Raw genomic sequence first — 16,099 nt, forward strand, 5'->3', positions numbered from 1 at the left:
CGAACTCACAGAGATCCTCCTGCCTCTGTCTCCCGAGTGCTGGGATTAAAGGTATGCACCACCACCGCCTGGCCATCCACACATTCTTAAGAGAAATTATTTTGTCAAGGATGGAGTATAGATCAGTACTTAGCAGGTCCTGGAATACATCTCTAGTACCAAAAGGGCAAAAGTATTTTATGAAAAATAAGTGAATGAATAAATGTCCTAATTAAGTTGGGTGTGGCGGTATACTTCCGTAGACCCGGTTGCTCAGACAGACATAAGGGCAGCCCTGGAAATATAAGCAGATCCTTGTTTTTGTTTTTTGTTTTTTTTTGGTTTTTTCGAGACAGGGTTTCTCTGTGTTGCTTTGCGCCTTTCCTGAACTCGCTTTGGAGACCAGGCTGGCCTCGAACTCACAGAGATCCGCCTGCCTCTGCCTCCCGAGTGCTGGGATTAAAGGCGTGCGCCACCACTGCCCGGCAGCAGATCCTTGTTACAAAACAGAAAAGAAAAGGAGAAAGGAAGAAAATAAAATTATATGTGTAGCCTTTTTTTACTTACCCCTTCTGGGGTCAGCACAGAACTGCTACTCCAGGCAGCTTCTCCCCATCGTAGGACTGCAGACTACAAATCCCAGCATGTCTCGGTCATTGAATTTCTCCACGCCACGCCCCCTCCCTGGGAGTGAGTTGGGTCTGGAGGGCGGAGCCTGGGGGCAGTTAGGCCCCAGGCACTGCCTGGGGAGTGCAATGCCTCAAGCTCTCTAGGGTATGCCAAACGCAGGTACGACTGGCTGGGGCAGCAGCTTCATCGAGTAGCGGGCGTTTGTGGCAGCAGTTACCCCAACAGGTGTGGACAGGTGGGTGTGCATCCAGGGGAACCTGAGAGGGAGTGTGCACCTGACTCTCTTGTAAGATCTATGTCAGAACTTGGAGAGGGGAATGAGCCAGAGGAGAAACACAAGAGGCCAAGGCTTCCACTCTAGGTGTGCCAGCCCGAGTTGCGCAGCAACAGGTGTGAGCAGGTGGGGGAAGGGCAGAGGCGCCCGCTCTTAAGTAAGTCGTCCTTTAATAAGAGAAGGCACCTGGACTTTTGTGCAAAGCTCCATCACATACAGGGATGTGTCACTTGCCCCGACCCCCTCAGTTCGACCACCTGTAAAGTGAAGATCACCTAAAAGGGCTGTCTCGGGAGGTTTGCAGCGGCTGGCAAACTTCGCTGCCTTTTAGAATCACCTTGCGGGTGGGGTGCCTTTAAAGACTAGCAGTGCTTGCCCCCACCCCCTATCCCCAGTTATGATTCTGAGCCGGCCTGATCCTGCACGTAGTGCGGTGGTTTTTCATTTGGTTGGTCTCACTGTGTAAGTCTGGCTGGCCTGGAACTCGTTATGTAGACCAGGTCAGCCTACAATTCACAGAGCTCTTCCTGCCTCTGCCTCCCGGGTGCTAGGATTAAAAGCTATGTCACTACACCCGACTGGCATTTTGTGTTTTAAAAGCTCCTGGAGAGAAGCTGAGGTGACTGGATGTGGATCCGAGCTCCATTGCTTCGTAGTCAAGGTTGGATCTCTCCAAGGCCCAGTTTCTCAGTCTCTAAAACAGGAATGATGGCGAGGATGGTTGGGAAGCTGAAGAGAGATAATGGGTGAAGGCAGAGAAATGCACCAGGCACGCAGTGCTTAATGGCAGTGTTAGTGTGTGTACTTCAGAAATGGCTCTTCCTAGCATGGAAATTCATTGCCCCGACTCTGATATTGTGTGCTGGTCCCATTTCCAAATCCAATTTTCTAACGTTTTATGAGCTTTAAGAATTCCTCACTTCATCTTTACCTGCCTCACTCAGGCCAGAGGCGCACGGAGCAGGGACTTGGCAAGATTCTGGAGCTGAGCCTGGCCTGGCTCCCGTCCCCACCCCCACCCCGTCCTATTGCGTGGCTGCCTGCTGACCCCAGCGGGACAGTGTGCCCATTCTCTGCAGGAGCAGAGCCTTGGGGGGTGGGGCGGGGGTGGGGCAGAGGGTGCCTGGCCTGTGTTTGTTTACTAAGGCAGCCTTGCATGGCTCCTGGATGGCTCTCGAGGGAGGGCAGGGCTGGGGGCTTCGCTCTCAGGAGCTGCATTGAATTGTGAGGTCTGTGTGTCCCGGCTCCTCCGACAGGTCCCACCCGACTCCACCCTGGAAAGTCCTTTTGAGGAAATGGCCCTGGTGAGGGGCGGCTGGCTGTGGAGACAGAGTGAGTGATTCTGGGTCAAGTCCTTGTCTGCCTTGCACCTGATTCTGGGGCGGGGCGGGGCGGAGGGAAACGGTGTGTTCTACACATCATGGCGAACCTTTCTCCCCTACACCAGGACCCTTGGCCTCCTCTTTATTCATGCTCTTCCCATTTCTGGCTGTTTAGTAACACTGCACTCTTCTAGACCGCCTAGATTTCCCTCGTTTGGTGAACCCCCTCTGCCCCTGGAGCACTAAGCTGGGTCAGAGGCTCCCGTCTCCACACTAACTTACAATACAACTCACCGGTCAGGATTCCCGCCTCCCTTCCCCAGCCCATACTGGCCCTAGCCTCGAAACTGCGCATTCCTTGGGGTACAGACTAAGTTTGATGCCTTGTGTGTGCCCCAACCCAGGCGGGACACAGACCAAGGCCCAGAGCAAAGTGAGATACATCTCTTTTTCAGAACCATAGCTCTAAGAAGTCCTCTTTTGGGGGACATGTTGTGAGGCTTTGGGGGAATATAAAGTTTCATGTAACCCTAGTTGGCCTCAAACTCACTATGTGGCCAAATATAATCTTGAACTTCTGTCTCTACCATCTGAGTGCTGGGATTACAGACAAGTACCACCATGCCTAATTTTATTATTTTCTCTGAGATGGATCTTAGTTCAGACTAGCCTTGAATTCCTTCGAGTGCTGGAACTACAGGTGTGGGCCTCCACACCTGGCTAGGAAGCCCTCTAATTTTTTTTTTGTTTTTGTTTTTAGAGACAGGGAACTCTGTGTAGCTTTGCACCTTTCCTGGAACTCACTCTGTAGCCCAGGCTGGCCTTGATCTCACAGAGATCCGCCTGGCTCTGCCTCCCGAGTGCTGGGATTAAAGGTGTGCGCCACCACCGCCTGGCCTCTCTAATGTTTTATATGTCCTATTACCATTTCAGTTGTAAAATGTCTAGAGCCACAGTGGCCCCAGCCACCTCCCGCCCCCCCCCCCCCCCCCCATCATCCAGCCAGTGCTGTAAACTGAAGAGGAGCTGGCTTGGAGAACTTTGGGCTAGGAACCCCCATGTCCCTTGCCCCTGTCCACTCTCAGTTCATTTGGTTTGGCAGACACCAGTCCTGCTGGGTTTTAGGACCTCATGTGGGGAAGTGCAGACCCCAATGTGGTGCAAGAGGCAGAGACCCATAACTGTCACTCAAACCGGAGCTAAGAGACAAGATAGAGGCTTCCAGTAGGGAGAGGTCTTTGCCTTTGAAGAGATGTGGGCTTTTCTGGGAAGCTCCCACAAGTTGGTATGAGCGGCCAGTCACAGTTCAACACTTCTATTGAGCCCCTTCTGTGTCAGGCCAGTGGCTGGCAGGGCTGAGAAATATAGAAAAGAGGCCTTGTCCTCATTTTAGAGGGTAGATAGACAAGAAAGAAGTGATAGTCATGGGGGCCAGAGCTGAGGGGACTTGGGGAGCCCATCTGGGGCTCTTGCCCCTAGCAAGGTAGGGTTCAGCATCCCTGGTGGGTCCGGAATATCACGCAGGCTCCATCCTCCGCCGCTGGAAGCGGAATTGGTTTGCTCTGTGGTTGGACGGCACGCTGGGTTACTACCATGACGAGACCGCACAGGACGAGGAGGACCGCGTGCTTATCCACTTCAATGTCCGAGATATAAAGGTCGGCCAAGAGTGTCACGGTGAGCAGACGCACTTCTTTGATGGACCTCTGCCCATGTCGGGGGAGAACTGCAATTGAAAGGCTCTGGGTTGCTTTCAGAGAGTCCCCACAAACACCGCTCTGGGCTTTTGCCCACTGTAGGTCAGTTAGCTATGGGTCTGGTGCTTGGTTGAGTTCCTGCCCTATGCTTTACCCCAGAGGTTAGTCCAGATAAAATACCTGCGGGTACTAGAGAGTGGTGGAAGATGAAATAAGGGAGCTCAGAGAAGTGGTGTAACTGGCCTAGAGTCACACAGTGAATCTAAAGCTTCAACCAAGACTGAAGCCATACTGTAGTACAGTAACAGAGATGCTCTCGGAAGGTGGTAATGTGGAAAGGTTGAAAGGGCTTGGAGGGTATAACGGACAGATTCTCAAAGTATGTGGGATCAGAGGTTAGCAATGACCAGCAAACAGGACCCCAAGAGTCAATTCCTACCACTGAGTGTGGTTTCCTGGGGTGGGGGCAGCTAGGGCCTATGTTTCTGGAATCCTCATGTATGTGTGTCTTCTTTCAGATGTGCAGCCCCCAGAGGGCAGGAGCCGAGACGGCCTGCTGACAGTGAACCTCCGGGAGGGTTCCCGCCTGCACCTGTGTGCGGAGACCCGGGATGATGCCATGTGAGTGGATTCACAGGATGTGTGGAGCGGGATCTTGGGGTGCAACCGGAGAGGGGATTAAGGCCAGTTAGCAAGGTTTTGTCACACAGGCTGAGCACAGGACAATGGTATAACTACTGGTAAATGGTGCATACGCAGAGAACTCGGAGACAGAGGCACACCTGTCTCGGGTAGTGGGTCCCTGACGTTTGGAATCAGACATTTGGCAGCCGGTGAAGTGATTGATCCCTCACTCAGACTGATTGAAAGGAACAGGCATACCCAGTGGCATCTCAAAAGACCTGCTTGTAAGAGATGCCCTGATGGTGGGATTCTGAGCTGAGGGGTAGGCCTAGACCTGCCGTCAGAAAACGACTGGCGGTGTCTGAGCAGGGCACCCCAATATTAGATGCAGCCCATCCTGGGAGGCTGAGGGCATCCTCCTCAGTGCCATCTATTCCCTTACATTCTTTCCCCTCCTACCCTCAGCCTGAGCAGCTGGGCCTCTGCCCTGGAGGAGAAGGAAAGAGATGGGTGTGGGGGTGTGGGGGCAGCCAAGATCTGGGCAGATAGCACAGAGCGGCCTTGTCCACCCCAGCCAGATGCCATGGCAACCAACAAAGGCCCAATTGTCCTGGATCCACTGGACATTCCTGAGGCTTGGGTCACAGCTTTGGGAAACTGGGAAAGTTAGAATGTAGAGGTGGGTTGGAGACAGAGCATCACTCAGACATGCAAGACTCAGAAGTCTTCTAGGACACCCCTGCCCCAACTCACTGGGATAACTGAGGAGAGGAGGCTGGACTAAGAGTAATTAGCTTGCCAGGTGGTGCTGGCACACACCTGTCATCCCAGCACTCGGGAGGCAGAGGCATGTGAATCTCCGAGTTTGAGGCTAGCCTGGTCTACAGAGAGAGTTCCAGGACAGCCAGGGCTACACAGAGAAACCCTGTCTCATAAAAAACAAAAACAACAAAAAACAAACAAAACAAAAACCAAACCCAACCACCAACAAAGAGTTACTAGTTTACCTGAGGGCCCACCCACGTGACTAGGGCAGTAGAGCAGTTGCCTTTGTTTACCTGAGAGTTGGGAGAGGTGGGGGCTAGGGGCTGGGTTAGGGATGAGCGTCTACAAGGTGGGAGCCCCATAAGCCTACCCTGCAAACCTTTCCTTTACAGAGCATGGAAGACAGCACTGTTGGAAGCGAATTCCACCCCGGTGAGCCCCTCCTCTCCTCTCCCCGCCTCCCCCCTGCCCCACATGCCATGGAATCATGGGTGACTCAGACTCGGTCTCTGCCTATTAGTTCAGTCTAGAGTGGAGAGATTTGTGCAGCCACAGTCCCCTGGGGTCCCCCGTGGAGAAGGGAGGAGTCAGCAGGGGCTCCCAGGAGGGAGGGAGAGACGCCTCCATGAAGACTTGCAGGATTGCAGGGAGGCTAGAAGAGAGGGACACGTGTCAGTCAAGACGCCACTCAGAACAGTCCTGTGAGGTGGCCGGCTATTGTCCCCTCTCTGGAGATGGTTAAGACAGGTTCATTCGTCCACACGACAGATATGGATTGGGTTCTTACTATGTGTCAGGGGCCACTCCAGGAGCCAGGGATGGAAGCAAACCAAGGCACGTAGTCTCTGCCCTCCTGCACACAGCCTGGAAGGGGCTAGATATAAACACAGCTAATAATTCATTATTCCATTTTGATATCAGCCACTGCTCTGATGGCAGAGGCACGCAGTGTGTGACCCTTTCGGTGGTCTGATCCAGGTGTGAGTTCACTTGAAGCTGAGACTTGAAGGATAAACATAAATTGGGTGAAAGGTGGGGCTATGGTGAAGGAACCAGTATGTGCAAAAGGCCCGAAGGGGTTAAGATGTCAGGTGGGCTGGGGCGATGGTGGCGCATACCTTTGATCCCAGCACTCGGGAGGCAGAGCCAGGCAGATCTCTGTGAGTTCGAGGCCAGCCTGGTCTACAGAGCGAGATCCAGGACAGGCACCAAAACTACACAGAGAAACCCTGTCTCAAACAAACAAACAAACAAACAAAAAAAGGATGTCAGGTTGGCTGAAGCCCAGGAATGGGGTGAAGGATAGTGGGGAAGGAGAGCTTGTGGGGGATCAAGCCTGTGCCTTGTACTAGAATGTTGGTTATATTATTTTTTACTTGGAGTATGACTTTGAATTTCAAGCTAACCTTGAACTCATGTAGCTCAGACTGACCTCAAATTTGCAGTGATCCTCCTGCCTTAGCTTTCCAAGTGCTAGAATTATAGGCATAAACTGTCATGCCTTGCTCTAAGAGTACTGGTTTCTGCTAAGAGCACCAGTAAGCTGTTGACAGTTTCTAAGCAAAATGAAAGAAGGGGCTGACCAGATCTGAGCTATCTTTTAAAATCCTTGAACTCATTTGTTTGTACGTATGGTGTGCCTGTGTATTTGTGGGTGTGCGCACAGGTGTGTGGAGGCCAGAGGTCAACCTTGGGTGGTGTTCCTCAACAGCCATCACTTTATTTTACTTATTTATTTATTGTTTGGATTTTGGAGACAGGGTTTCTCTGTGTAGCCCTGGCTGTCCTGGAACTCCTCTGTAGACCAGGTTGGCCTCGGACTCACAGAGATCTGCCTGCCTCTGCCACTGCCACCACCACCTGACTCAGCTGTCACCTTATTTTATGACTTACTGGGCTGCTCACTGGGACCTGGGGCTCACCAGTTTAGTAAGGGCCGCTGGCCAACAAGCCCCAGGGGTCCTCCTGTGTTTGCTGTCACGGCTTTTTACATGGATGCAGGGGATGGAAGTCAGGTCCATCTTGTGCTTGCAAGGCAAGCACGTTACAGACTGAGCATTCTCTTCAGTCCCAGACTTGTATTTTCAAAAAGCCATCCTGGAGCTGGTGCGGCAGTGTGGGCTTGTGATCCCAGCACTCGGGAGGCAGAGACAGTATAACTACAAGCTTGGGGTCAGTCTGGACCAGAGAGCCAGACCCTGTCTCAAAAACAAGCACAAAAAGGCCGACTGGTAGGGAGGGAGTGAACGGAAGGGTGAGAATGAATAACCAGGGACCAGCTGGGAGCTGGGGCCAGTCTCCGGGCAACAGGCTGCAGGTCTGGATGAAGTCTTGCTGGCCGCCAGGCTGAGGAGCCCTGGCATTTAGGAGATGCAGGTAAGAGTGCTTAGTGGCTGGTGGAGGTGAGGGTCTGAGGCATTGCCTGAGGCTCAGCATGGGCCCCCACCTGCCGGACTCCAGACTCTGCTTGCCGCTTCTGCCTGTGGCACGGTTGAGACTTCTCTCACCTGCAGAGTGTCCACTGGGAAGTAGCAGAGAAGACAGTTAGAAACCCTCTTGAGTATATCCACCTGCGGAGGGCCAGACACTATGCTAATTACCTGGCATGGTTATGTCATTTCATCTTCCAACAAGGGCTGGGGTGGGTGGCAGTTGGTTTATTAGTCCCACTTTACAGATGGGGAAGCTGAGGTTTAGAAAGGAGAAATGGCCCGTTCAGAGTCTGACAATCCTAAGTCATTGGAGGAGGCTTCACTGGAGACTTGCTTAGTGGGCTTAGTAAGGAGGCTGGCATTGGTAGGAGGAGCTATGTGAGCAGAGGCAGGGAAGATGGATTTGTGTGTGCGTGCTTGCAAATGTGTGCATCTAAGGGCTGGAGTCTGGCCTGGTTGGAAGGTTTACCATGGAGGGAGTGGCATTGGAGAAGTGACATCTGAGGTCATCAGGGTCAGGTCATGAAGGGTCTCAAAGTCTAGTTGGAGAAATAGATTTTTTTCCCCCGAGGCTGCAGTCAGACACTGGGGGCCGCCTTGGGTTTTCAGGTGGGAGGTGGTTGTGAGAAGCTAGAAGTAAGGTGGACCAAGAACCATCAGGGGCAAAGAACCAGGTCGGCTAACCATCCTCTGAGCTCCGAAGTCCCGTCTCCCCTGCCCTCCCCCACCAGCAGGGCCAGTCAGAGGCACTGAAGACTCAGGAAGGAGGTGAGGGCTGACCGTTCTGCACTCTGTGACTCTATGAAGCTGTCTTGCTCCCCTCTGCCTGTCCACCTGCCTGCTGTACTGACCCCTCACCTCTGCCTGTCCACCTGCCTGCTGTACTGACCCCTCACCTCTGCCTGGCCCTCCATGCTCCCTTCTCTTTGCTCCCCAAATACACATTCATCCAGACTCTGGCTTGCTAGGGCTGGTGCTTGTGTTTGTATTTGTGTCTGTCTGTCTGTTTACATCCATGTCTGTGGGCTTCTTTGTCCCTGAGTCTATATAGGAGTGGCCTGTGCTTTGTATCTCCACATGCCCCACTCTGGGAGGAGGCTCGTGGGGATATAGTCACAGATGAGGCTGGAATTATGGGGGTAAAGAGCCTGGGATCCGCCGGGCGGTGGTGGCACACACCTTTAATCCCAGCACTCGGGAGGCAGAGCCAGGCGGATCTCTGTGAGTTCGAGGCCAGCCTGGACTACCAAGTGAGTTCCAGGAAAGGCGCAAAGCTACACAGAGAAACCCTGTCTCGAAAAACCAAAAAAAAAAAAAAAAAAAAAAAAAAAAAAAAAAAAAAAAAAGAGCCTAGGATTCCCATGTGCATGAAACGGAGGCGGGGGAGCGAGAAGGAGGCCATTGTTCCTTCTTCCTGAGTGGTTGACACCCCTTTCCCCGGCTCTGACCTTCCCCAGCACATGAACAGCTGGCATAGGACACTGGTAAGGGCCTGGTAACGTCTCCCAGTCTCCTAAGGTGTAAAGGGCATCTGACATCTCCCTCCCTCTCCCTTCTTGGGTTTCTGTGGCTGGAGCAGGCCCCAGCTGGAGCCACCGTCCCACCCAGGAGCCGTCGGGTTTGCCCTAAGGTCAGGTGTACGACCCTCTCCTGGAAGCCCTGTAAGGTTGAGAGGCGGATCTGGGTAAGTGCAAGCTCAGCCCTTCCTGCCTCCTTTCGGGCTATCAGGATGAGCCTCCAAAGCCACCTGTCCCATCCCTTCCCTGTTCACGGACATCAATGGCTTCCTTCCTCACTGGACCACAGCTGGCTTTCAAGGCCCATGGTATCCGCCCAGACTTGCGGGCCCCATCTCCTCACCCCTGTGCTTGCTCTGCCCTCTGCTGCAGCTGCCCTAGTTCTCACCTCCTGCGGATACCCATGCTGTCCTCTGCTGCCCGAACTCTTAGCTTCTTCGTTCACCTGGCCAGTTGATGCTCACCCTGAAAGAACTACCTCAAAGGCTGCCACCTCCTTAGTGAGGACAGCACTGTCACTAGTTCTTAGCACTGGCTTCATTCTACCTGGCCTAAGAGTCACTTTATTCCCTTCTGCTTAGACCCTCTGAAACTGGAACTTCCTCCAAGGCAAGGACCAGGACTCATTTGCTCTGCCCAGGGAAGCCCAGCACAGGGCTGGGTGAACAGCATGTGCTCAGTCAGTGCTCAGTGATGGGGACAGTCTGTTCGTACCCCCTTTCTAAGGAACTGGTATAAACAGGTCACAGAATGAGTAAGGAAAGAAAGGAAGGGACTTAGTTTGGGTCTATCCTTGCCCTGGATGTTTCTTGGAATCAGAATGTAGTACTTACTTTTCTTATTGCTGTGACCAAGTATCTCACAAGAAGCAACTTAAGGAACGAGAGATTTATGTTGGTTTATAGTTTGAGGGTACACTCCTCTGTTGCGGGGAGGGAGGCATGGTGGTGGGAATCTGAGGCTGCTTGCTCACATTCAGCCAGAGGAAGGGAATGCCAGTGTCTGTTTGGCTTTTTTATTTCCCCTTTTTAGTTTGTCTGGAAGTCTAACCCATACCATAGGGGGGTGCTGTCCTATTCAGAGGAGTCTCTCGTCCTTAGTTAAGTCTCTGGAAACACTGCACAGACACACCCAGAGGTGTGTCTCCCAGGTGATTCTGAGTCCAGTTAAACTGACAATGAAGATCGGCCAGCACACAGGTTCTGGATCTCCACTCTGTCCCCAGGGCTCAGCATAACACCTGGTCTAGTGCTATGTGAGTGGACATGGGAGCTTGTGGTCTTATGTGGTCAATTGCAAACTCTTTTTCTTGCTCATTGATGCTGTGTTTTAGACTTGCTTAGGGACTTCCATGACAGCAACAAATGTTGGTATCCTCTGCGTGCTGAAACCTCCTAAGTCTAGGGTGGGGCCTAGGAACTGTACTATATTTATGTAAATATTTTTTGTGGTGCTGGGGATTAGATACAGAGCTTCACACATGCTAGCAAACACTGCTTTTAACACTGAACTATATATACCCCTAGCCTGGAAATCTGCATGTTCAAGACTGACTTCTGGGGTTGGGTTTGTGTCTCAGTGGTGGAGTACATGCTTAGCATGTGGGAGGCACTGGGTTGATCCCCAGTACTGGTGATGGGGTGAGGCTTCTGGTGATTGTGGCATGCAAAACAACTGAGCCCAGAAGTACTTGGTCAATAGATGCCGTTTTGCAGGAGTCTCCCAGGATTAATGAGCAACATGTTCTGAGAGGTTAACTTAGCTTGATCAGTGTTACTCAGTTCATCACAGACAGGCATGGGACTTCAAGTGGCAAGGCCTAAAAAATGGGATTTGAAAGACCATAAACCTCAGAACACAACACCTTTAGATGAGGCCAGGTTATTTACATGTAACTCACTGATCGGACAGCACTGTCTCCGCCGACAGGAGGGGCTGGACCATGGGAGAAGCCCTCAGGCTTCTCTTCAGGAGGTCTCTGGGGTGACCTGCCTGTTGCCAGGTGCTCTGAGTTTTCTTCTGGGCCTCCCAGAGCTGGAGGGCAGGGACAGGAGCCCTGGAGAGACATGAGGTTGTATTTTCCACCCACTCCAGAGCCTCACAGAGGCCAGCTCACTGTAGCTAGAGGGCAGGCTCATGGAGTAAGGTTGATTCCTCGCCCTCCTTAAGGATTCTTCAGTCTTCTCTGACTTCTCCCCACTCATTCCTTTGAAAAACACCCCTCCCCACCAAGATCACTCTAGTGTCCCAGCTGCTAAAGCCAGTGGCTTACTCTCTCGGCATCAGCCAATAGGCTGTTGGAAGAGCATATTGCGAAGATAGAATCCTAAGACCTTGTGTGAAAGAGAAGGGTGCCAAGAGATGGAAATGCAGCCCAGTGGTACGCGCCTGCCTAACATGCATCAGGCCTTGGGGTCAAACCCCAACATCACACGGAAGAAAATGCTGGGTTTGGTGGCATAGGCCTATAATCCTAGCATCCTAGGCTGTGTATCAAACACCCACTCGCCCCAAAGAGCAAAGGTTCTAGAGTCAGGCTTAGTGGTGCATTCCTGTAACCCCAGCACTTGGGAGGCAGAAGCAGGAAGATCAGGAGTTCAATGTCATCCTCACCTACATAGTGAGTTCAAGGTCAAGCTAGGCTGCATGAAATCCTGTCTCAGAAATGGGGTGATGGCCCAGTCGGGAGAGTTCTTGCCATGAAAGCATGAGGACCTGGTTAGACCCCCAGCACCCAGGTGAAAACAGCAGTGCCTTGCACTATCTCAGTGCCAGGGAAGCAGAGACAGGAGGGTGCTGGGGGCTTGCTGGCCTGGCAGTTAGGGTGAACCAGCAAGTTCCAGGTTCAGTGAGAAACTATCTCAACAATAAAGTTGAAGTGATTAAGAAAGACACCTTGCATCAACCTCTGACTTCTACATACACACACACCTCCATATATACAAAAGGGCAAAATGGAGAAGGAACCCTTTAATTAAGGTGCCCACATGATTTCTTGGTTCAGGTGCATGGTGGTGGCATTTACAGACAAGAACATTTCCAGAACAGCTGTGAGATGGAGAGGTAGCACAATCTGTTTGTGTTAGTAAAGCTGGACACAAACATACCTTTTTTCTGTTTTAGTTTTTTGAGACAGGGTTTCTTTGTGTAGCCTTGGCTATCCTGGAACTAGCTATGCAGACCAGGCTGGTCTCGAACTCAGAGATCCACCTGTTTCTGCCTCCTGAATGCTGGGATTAAAGGCGTGCACCACCACCGCAGGTACGAACTTCTAGAGAGTTGTGACATTCTGGTGTGAAGCCTAGTGAGAGACACAAAGCCAGAAGGGGGCTAAGAGGGAGTGTCCCAGGAGATAAGGGGGCCCTGACCCCCTCCAGGTCTGCTACCCCATGAGTAAAGTGGCAGGTATGGATTGGCAGTTACTGTTAATCACGCATGTATTTACCAACTCCTGTCATGTGCTATCTCCTGCTGGTGACACAAACTGAGGGCCTTGTCCTTAAGTGGCACACATCTGGGGAGCAGGTGGAAAGGTTAAGACAGAGGATAAGGAGGAGACTATCCAATTCACAGAGAACCCAGGAAGAAATACTTCTGAGACCAGGAGGGCTTCCTGGAGTGGGTGACTTGTGAGCTAGGCTCTGGGAGGTTGGTAGAAACCTGGAGGGGAGGGCAGCACTCCCCCCACCTTCTGCCTCAGCCCACTGGGTACTGGAGACAGCAATGCCTGTCTTTAAGGATCAGAGGTGGTAACACAGGACAGCACCTCCCTTGGGACCCGCTCTGCAGTAGATGCTGGATGGTAGTTATTTCAATTACTTCTCTTTCCTACTCTTCCTTTCCTTTGCTCCAGTCCTCCTTTACTTGATGCCTAGGGCTCGGCCACAGTTCTCTCTCCCTGTGACTAGGAGAGTAATCAGGTTTCTCCAAGTGAAAGGATGGTAGAGTTGTTAGACCTATAAAGGGAATTTGGGGGCCATGGAAAATTTGAGCAACGTAGGAAGCCAAGGTAGGAGAAAAGGCATCATTGGGAGCTGGATGTAAAGGTTGAAGTTTTAGAGGAGGAGGGTTATGGACTCTTATGGGGAGGCAGTGCCTTTTCCATTAGCTTCCTGGTACCCGGGGAGGAGGGCGGCCACAGGAGAATGAAGGGGTCAGGACCAAACCCAGACCAGGAAGTTCCTGGGCATTTGACCTGACTGGACTTCCCAGGTGCGCGTCTACAGCCCGTATCAGGACTACTACGAGGTGGTGCCCCCCAACGCGCACGAGGCCACTTATGTCCGCAGCTACTATGGGCCACCTTATGCAGGTAAGTGCCCCCGGCATGCCTACCCTCTGCCCACCACAACCCTGCACCAGACCTTGTCCATGACCTATCAGTGAAGACTAGGCTTCGCCCTTTTAGGGTACATGTACTTTTCAAATCCTCAGAATCCCAAGATTCTAAACAGCCATCCCTACTCCTGCTCTGATCTCCCAGCCTCCACAGACCCTATTCAGCCAGACTGCCCAGCAATGACATTCCTGTGCTGCTGGCGACCCCAGGTGGCTATTGCAGGAATGGCAATCACCTTCCTATTCCCAAGGTCTTGGTTACTAGTGTCCATCCTCAGATATTGCAGAGATCCCCAGGCGCCTAGGGATCCCGAGGTGTCCTGTAGCATAGTCCCAGCACCATGGTCACTAAACATCAGTGTTAATGTTTGACCTGTAGGACACAGTGACAGGTGCGCTCAAAGTCTGTTCCTCTGGCTGCAGAGCAGAATGAATTCATACCTCAACGTGGGATTGGATTAGGATCCCAGGGGCTGACCCTGACCCTCTGGCTCTTCTTACAGGCCCTGGTGTGACACACGTGATAGTGAGAGAGGATCCCTGCTACAGCTCGGGCGCCCCTTTGGCCATGGGCATGCTTGCCGGGGCTGCCACGGGAGCTGCTCTTGGCTCCCTCATGTGGTCGCCTTGCTGGTTCTGAGCCCTGGGGCTCCGACCTCTGGAAGTGCATGCAGAACACAAGACCCCTTTATGGGTCTTGGACTACCCTCTGCTACCTACCATTTAAACCCTGTCTCTCATTTTGACCTTTTCCCTTCCATTAAGCTCTCCACTCTAGCCCATTCCTCTCAGCACTTAGCCTCCTTCCCTCTCCGAGGAAGCTAACATCTTAGGCAGACTTGGCTGAAACTCTCACCTATTGCCAAGCACCCCCATAAACCACACGCAGAGATATTTCTTCTAGATACAGCAAACATGACTTCATTTGGCTCCAAGTGTCTGAGGGATGGAGATCACAAGAAAACAAACAACAAAGCTAGTTACTAGTCTGACAAGGACACGTGGGGGCAAGGAGCAAGGTAGTCTGGGTGCCGTTGGCAGCAAGAATGAGCAGAGAACATCCTTACTCGTCTAAAGAATCAAAGAATACAGTTGGCTTGGTGTTGAGGCAGGGTTTGGACTGTGGTGTCCTCCAGGCCAAGGAGCTTGCTGGATAAAGGTGATGAGCATTTTATGGAGGAAAGTTTCATGATTTGAACTATAATGAGTATCTTGCCTGTTTTGTTAGTACTGGCACATATCCTTTCTCCATACACGAAGTTTGGCACCTTCTTCCCACTACTAGTTTCCCCATGATAGTTGAGCTAACCCCCTGGGTTTCCTGGCTGTGGGACAGGTGAGCTCCTTGGGACCTCCAGCCTTAGGAAGTTGCTTCCATTAGGAAATGCCTTTCTGATCCCAGGAGCTCAGCTCTACTGTGACTGTTACCATCTGAGGCTTTTTCTCTTCCTTCACTCTGGGGGAGGTGGCATTATTTCACTCTGGTGCCTGATCCACCTTGGCACCATCCTGGGGAACCCCTCATGTGCCTGCCTGTATGTGGCAAGCAATCTCTCCATTTGATCCTGTTCCACACTCTTCCACTACCCTGTCCCAGTTGCCAAGAGAAAAGCTACAATCCCTCGACCGGTGGCTAGTATCCCCACTAGCATTCCCTGTAGATGAGGGTAGGCTCCATTGGCTCAGCTGCACACACTAATAAAGACGTGACTGTCCCCAGAACTGGCTCTGCTTCTTTTGTTCCTCCAGGGGATGTCCTGTTTCCTCAGGGCATCTCTGTGACCCACCATTTACTGATAGAGCACATTATGAAGTTGGATGGAATTGGTGACAGCATGTGTGCAGAAGAATTTGTGACAACTCAATTCTTTTTTTCTTCAAGACAGGGTTTCTCTGTGTAGCTTTGCGCCTTTCCTGGAACTCACTTTGTAAACCAGGCTCGCTTCGAACTCACAGACATCAGCCTGCCTCTGCCTCCCAAGTGCTGGGATTAAAGGCATGTGCCATCACCGCCCGGCTGTGACAACTTATTTCTAGACCTCACTTTCCCTACCCGTAACACGGCAGATGGAAGCTGGCCATCTCTGAGGACTCAAAAGGAGAGGCTATGCTAGGGTCTCTGTTCTATGCTCTGAGCTGATGGATAATCCAGAGCTGGTACTGCCTGCTGAGACCTCTGATGTTAGAATATTTGTATGACTGTACACACACGCATACCATAGTCAACAGCCGGAGTGTCTTTATCAATCTTCACCTTATTTTTGACATGTCTCACCAGTTTGGCTAAATTGCCTGGCCAGTAGGCCTCAGGGATCTTCTTGTCTCTGCCTTCCCATGGCTGAGATTAAAGGTTCATGCTGTGTCACCCAGCTTTTTACCCAAGTCCTCATGTTTGTGTGACAAAGACTCTGGTGACTGAGCTACCCTCTCAGCTTCCAGAGTTAGGATTGTTTCCACAGTAGCTTCCCTACCTTAGCAGGACCAATTAATTGTTCTCATAGAAACCTGGTGGCTAGGGACA

The 16,099-nt window shown here is 51.9% G+C and overlaps 1 protein-coding gene across 3 annotated transcripts; it reads left to right on the top strand.

The window, feature by feature from the left end:
* The first annotated feature begins 694 nt into the window (after positions 1-694).
* On the top strand, positions 695-15,032 carry Plekhb1 (pleckstrin homology domain containing B1). Of its 3 annotated transcripts, none has more exons than XM_059270436.1 (8): positions 695-844; positions 2,140-2,215; positions 3,730-3,882; positions 4,421-4,523; positions 5,684-5,723; positions 9,303-9,407; positions 13,453-13,552; positions 14,082-15,032. In XM_059270436.1, exons 2-8 carry the CDS (start codon positions 2,179-2,181, stop codon positions 14,216-14,218), a joined length of 675 nt encoding a protein of 224 aa, XP_059126419.1. In that variant the 5' UTR covers positions 695-844; positions 2,140-2,178; the 3' UTR covers positions 14,219-15,032. The 3 variants fall into 3 exon arrangements, with proteins under 3 accessions (XP_059126419.1, XP_059126437.1, XP_059126428.1); XM_059270445.1 differs by having other exon boundaries at positions 703-834; XM_059270454.1 differs by lacking the exon at positions 9,303-9,407 and having other exon boundaries at positions 697-844.
* The last annotated feature ends 1,067 nt before the right edge of the window (positions 15,033-16,099 follow it).

This window comes from Peromyscus eremicus, chromosome 1 (genome assembly GCF_949786415.1).
Source record: "Peromyscus eremicus chromosome 1, PerEre_H2_v1, whole genome shotgun sequence".
Taxonomy (NCBI): Eukaryota; Metazoa; Chordata; class Mammalia; order Rodentia; family Cricetidae; genus Peromyscus; species Peromyscus eremicus.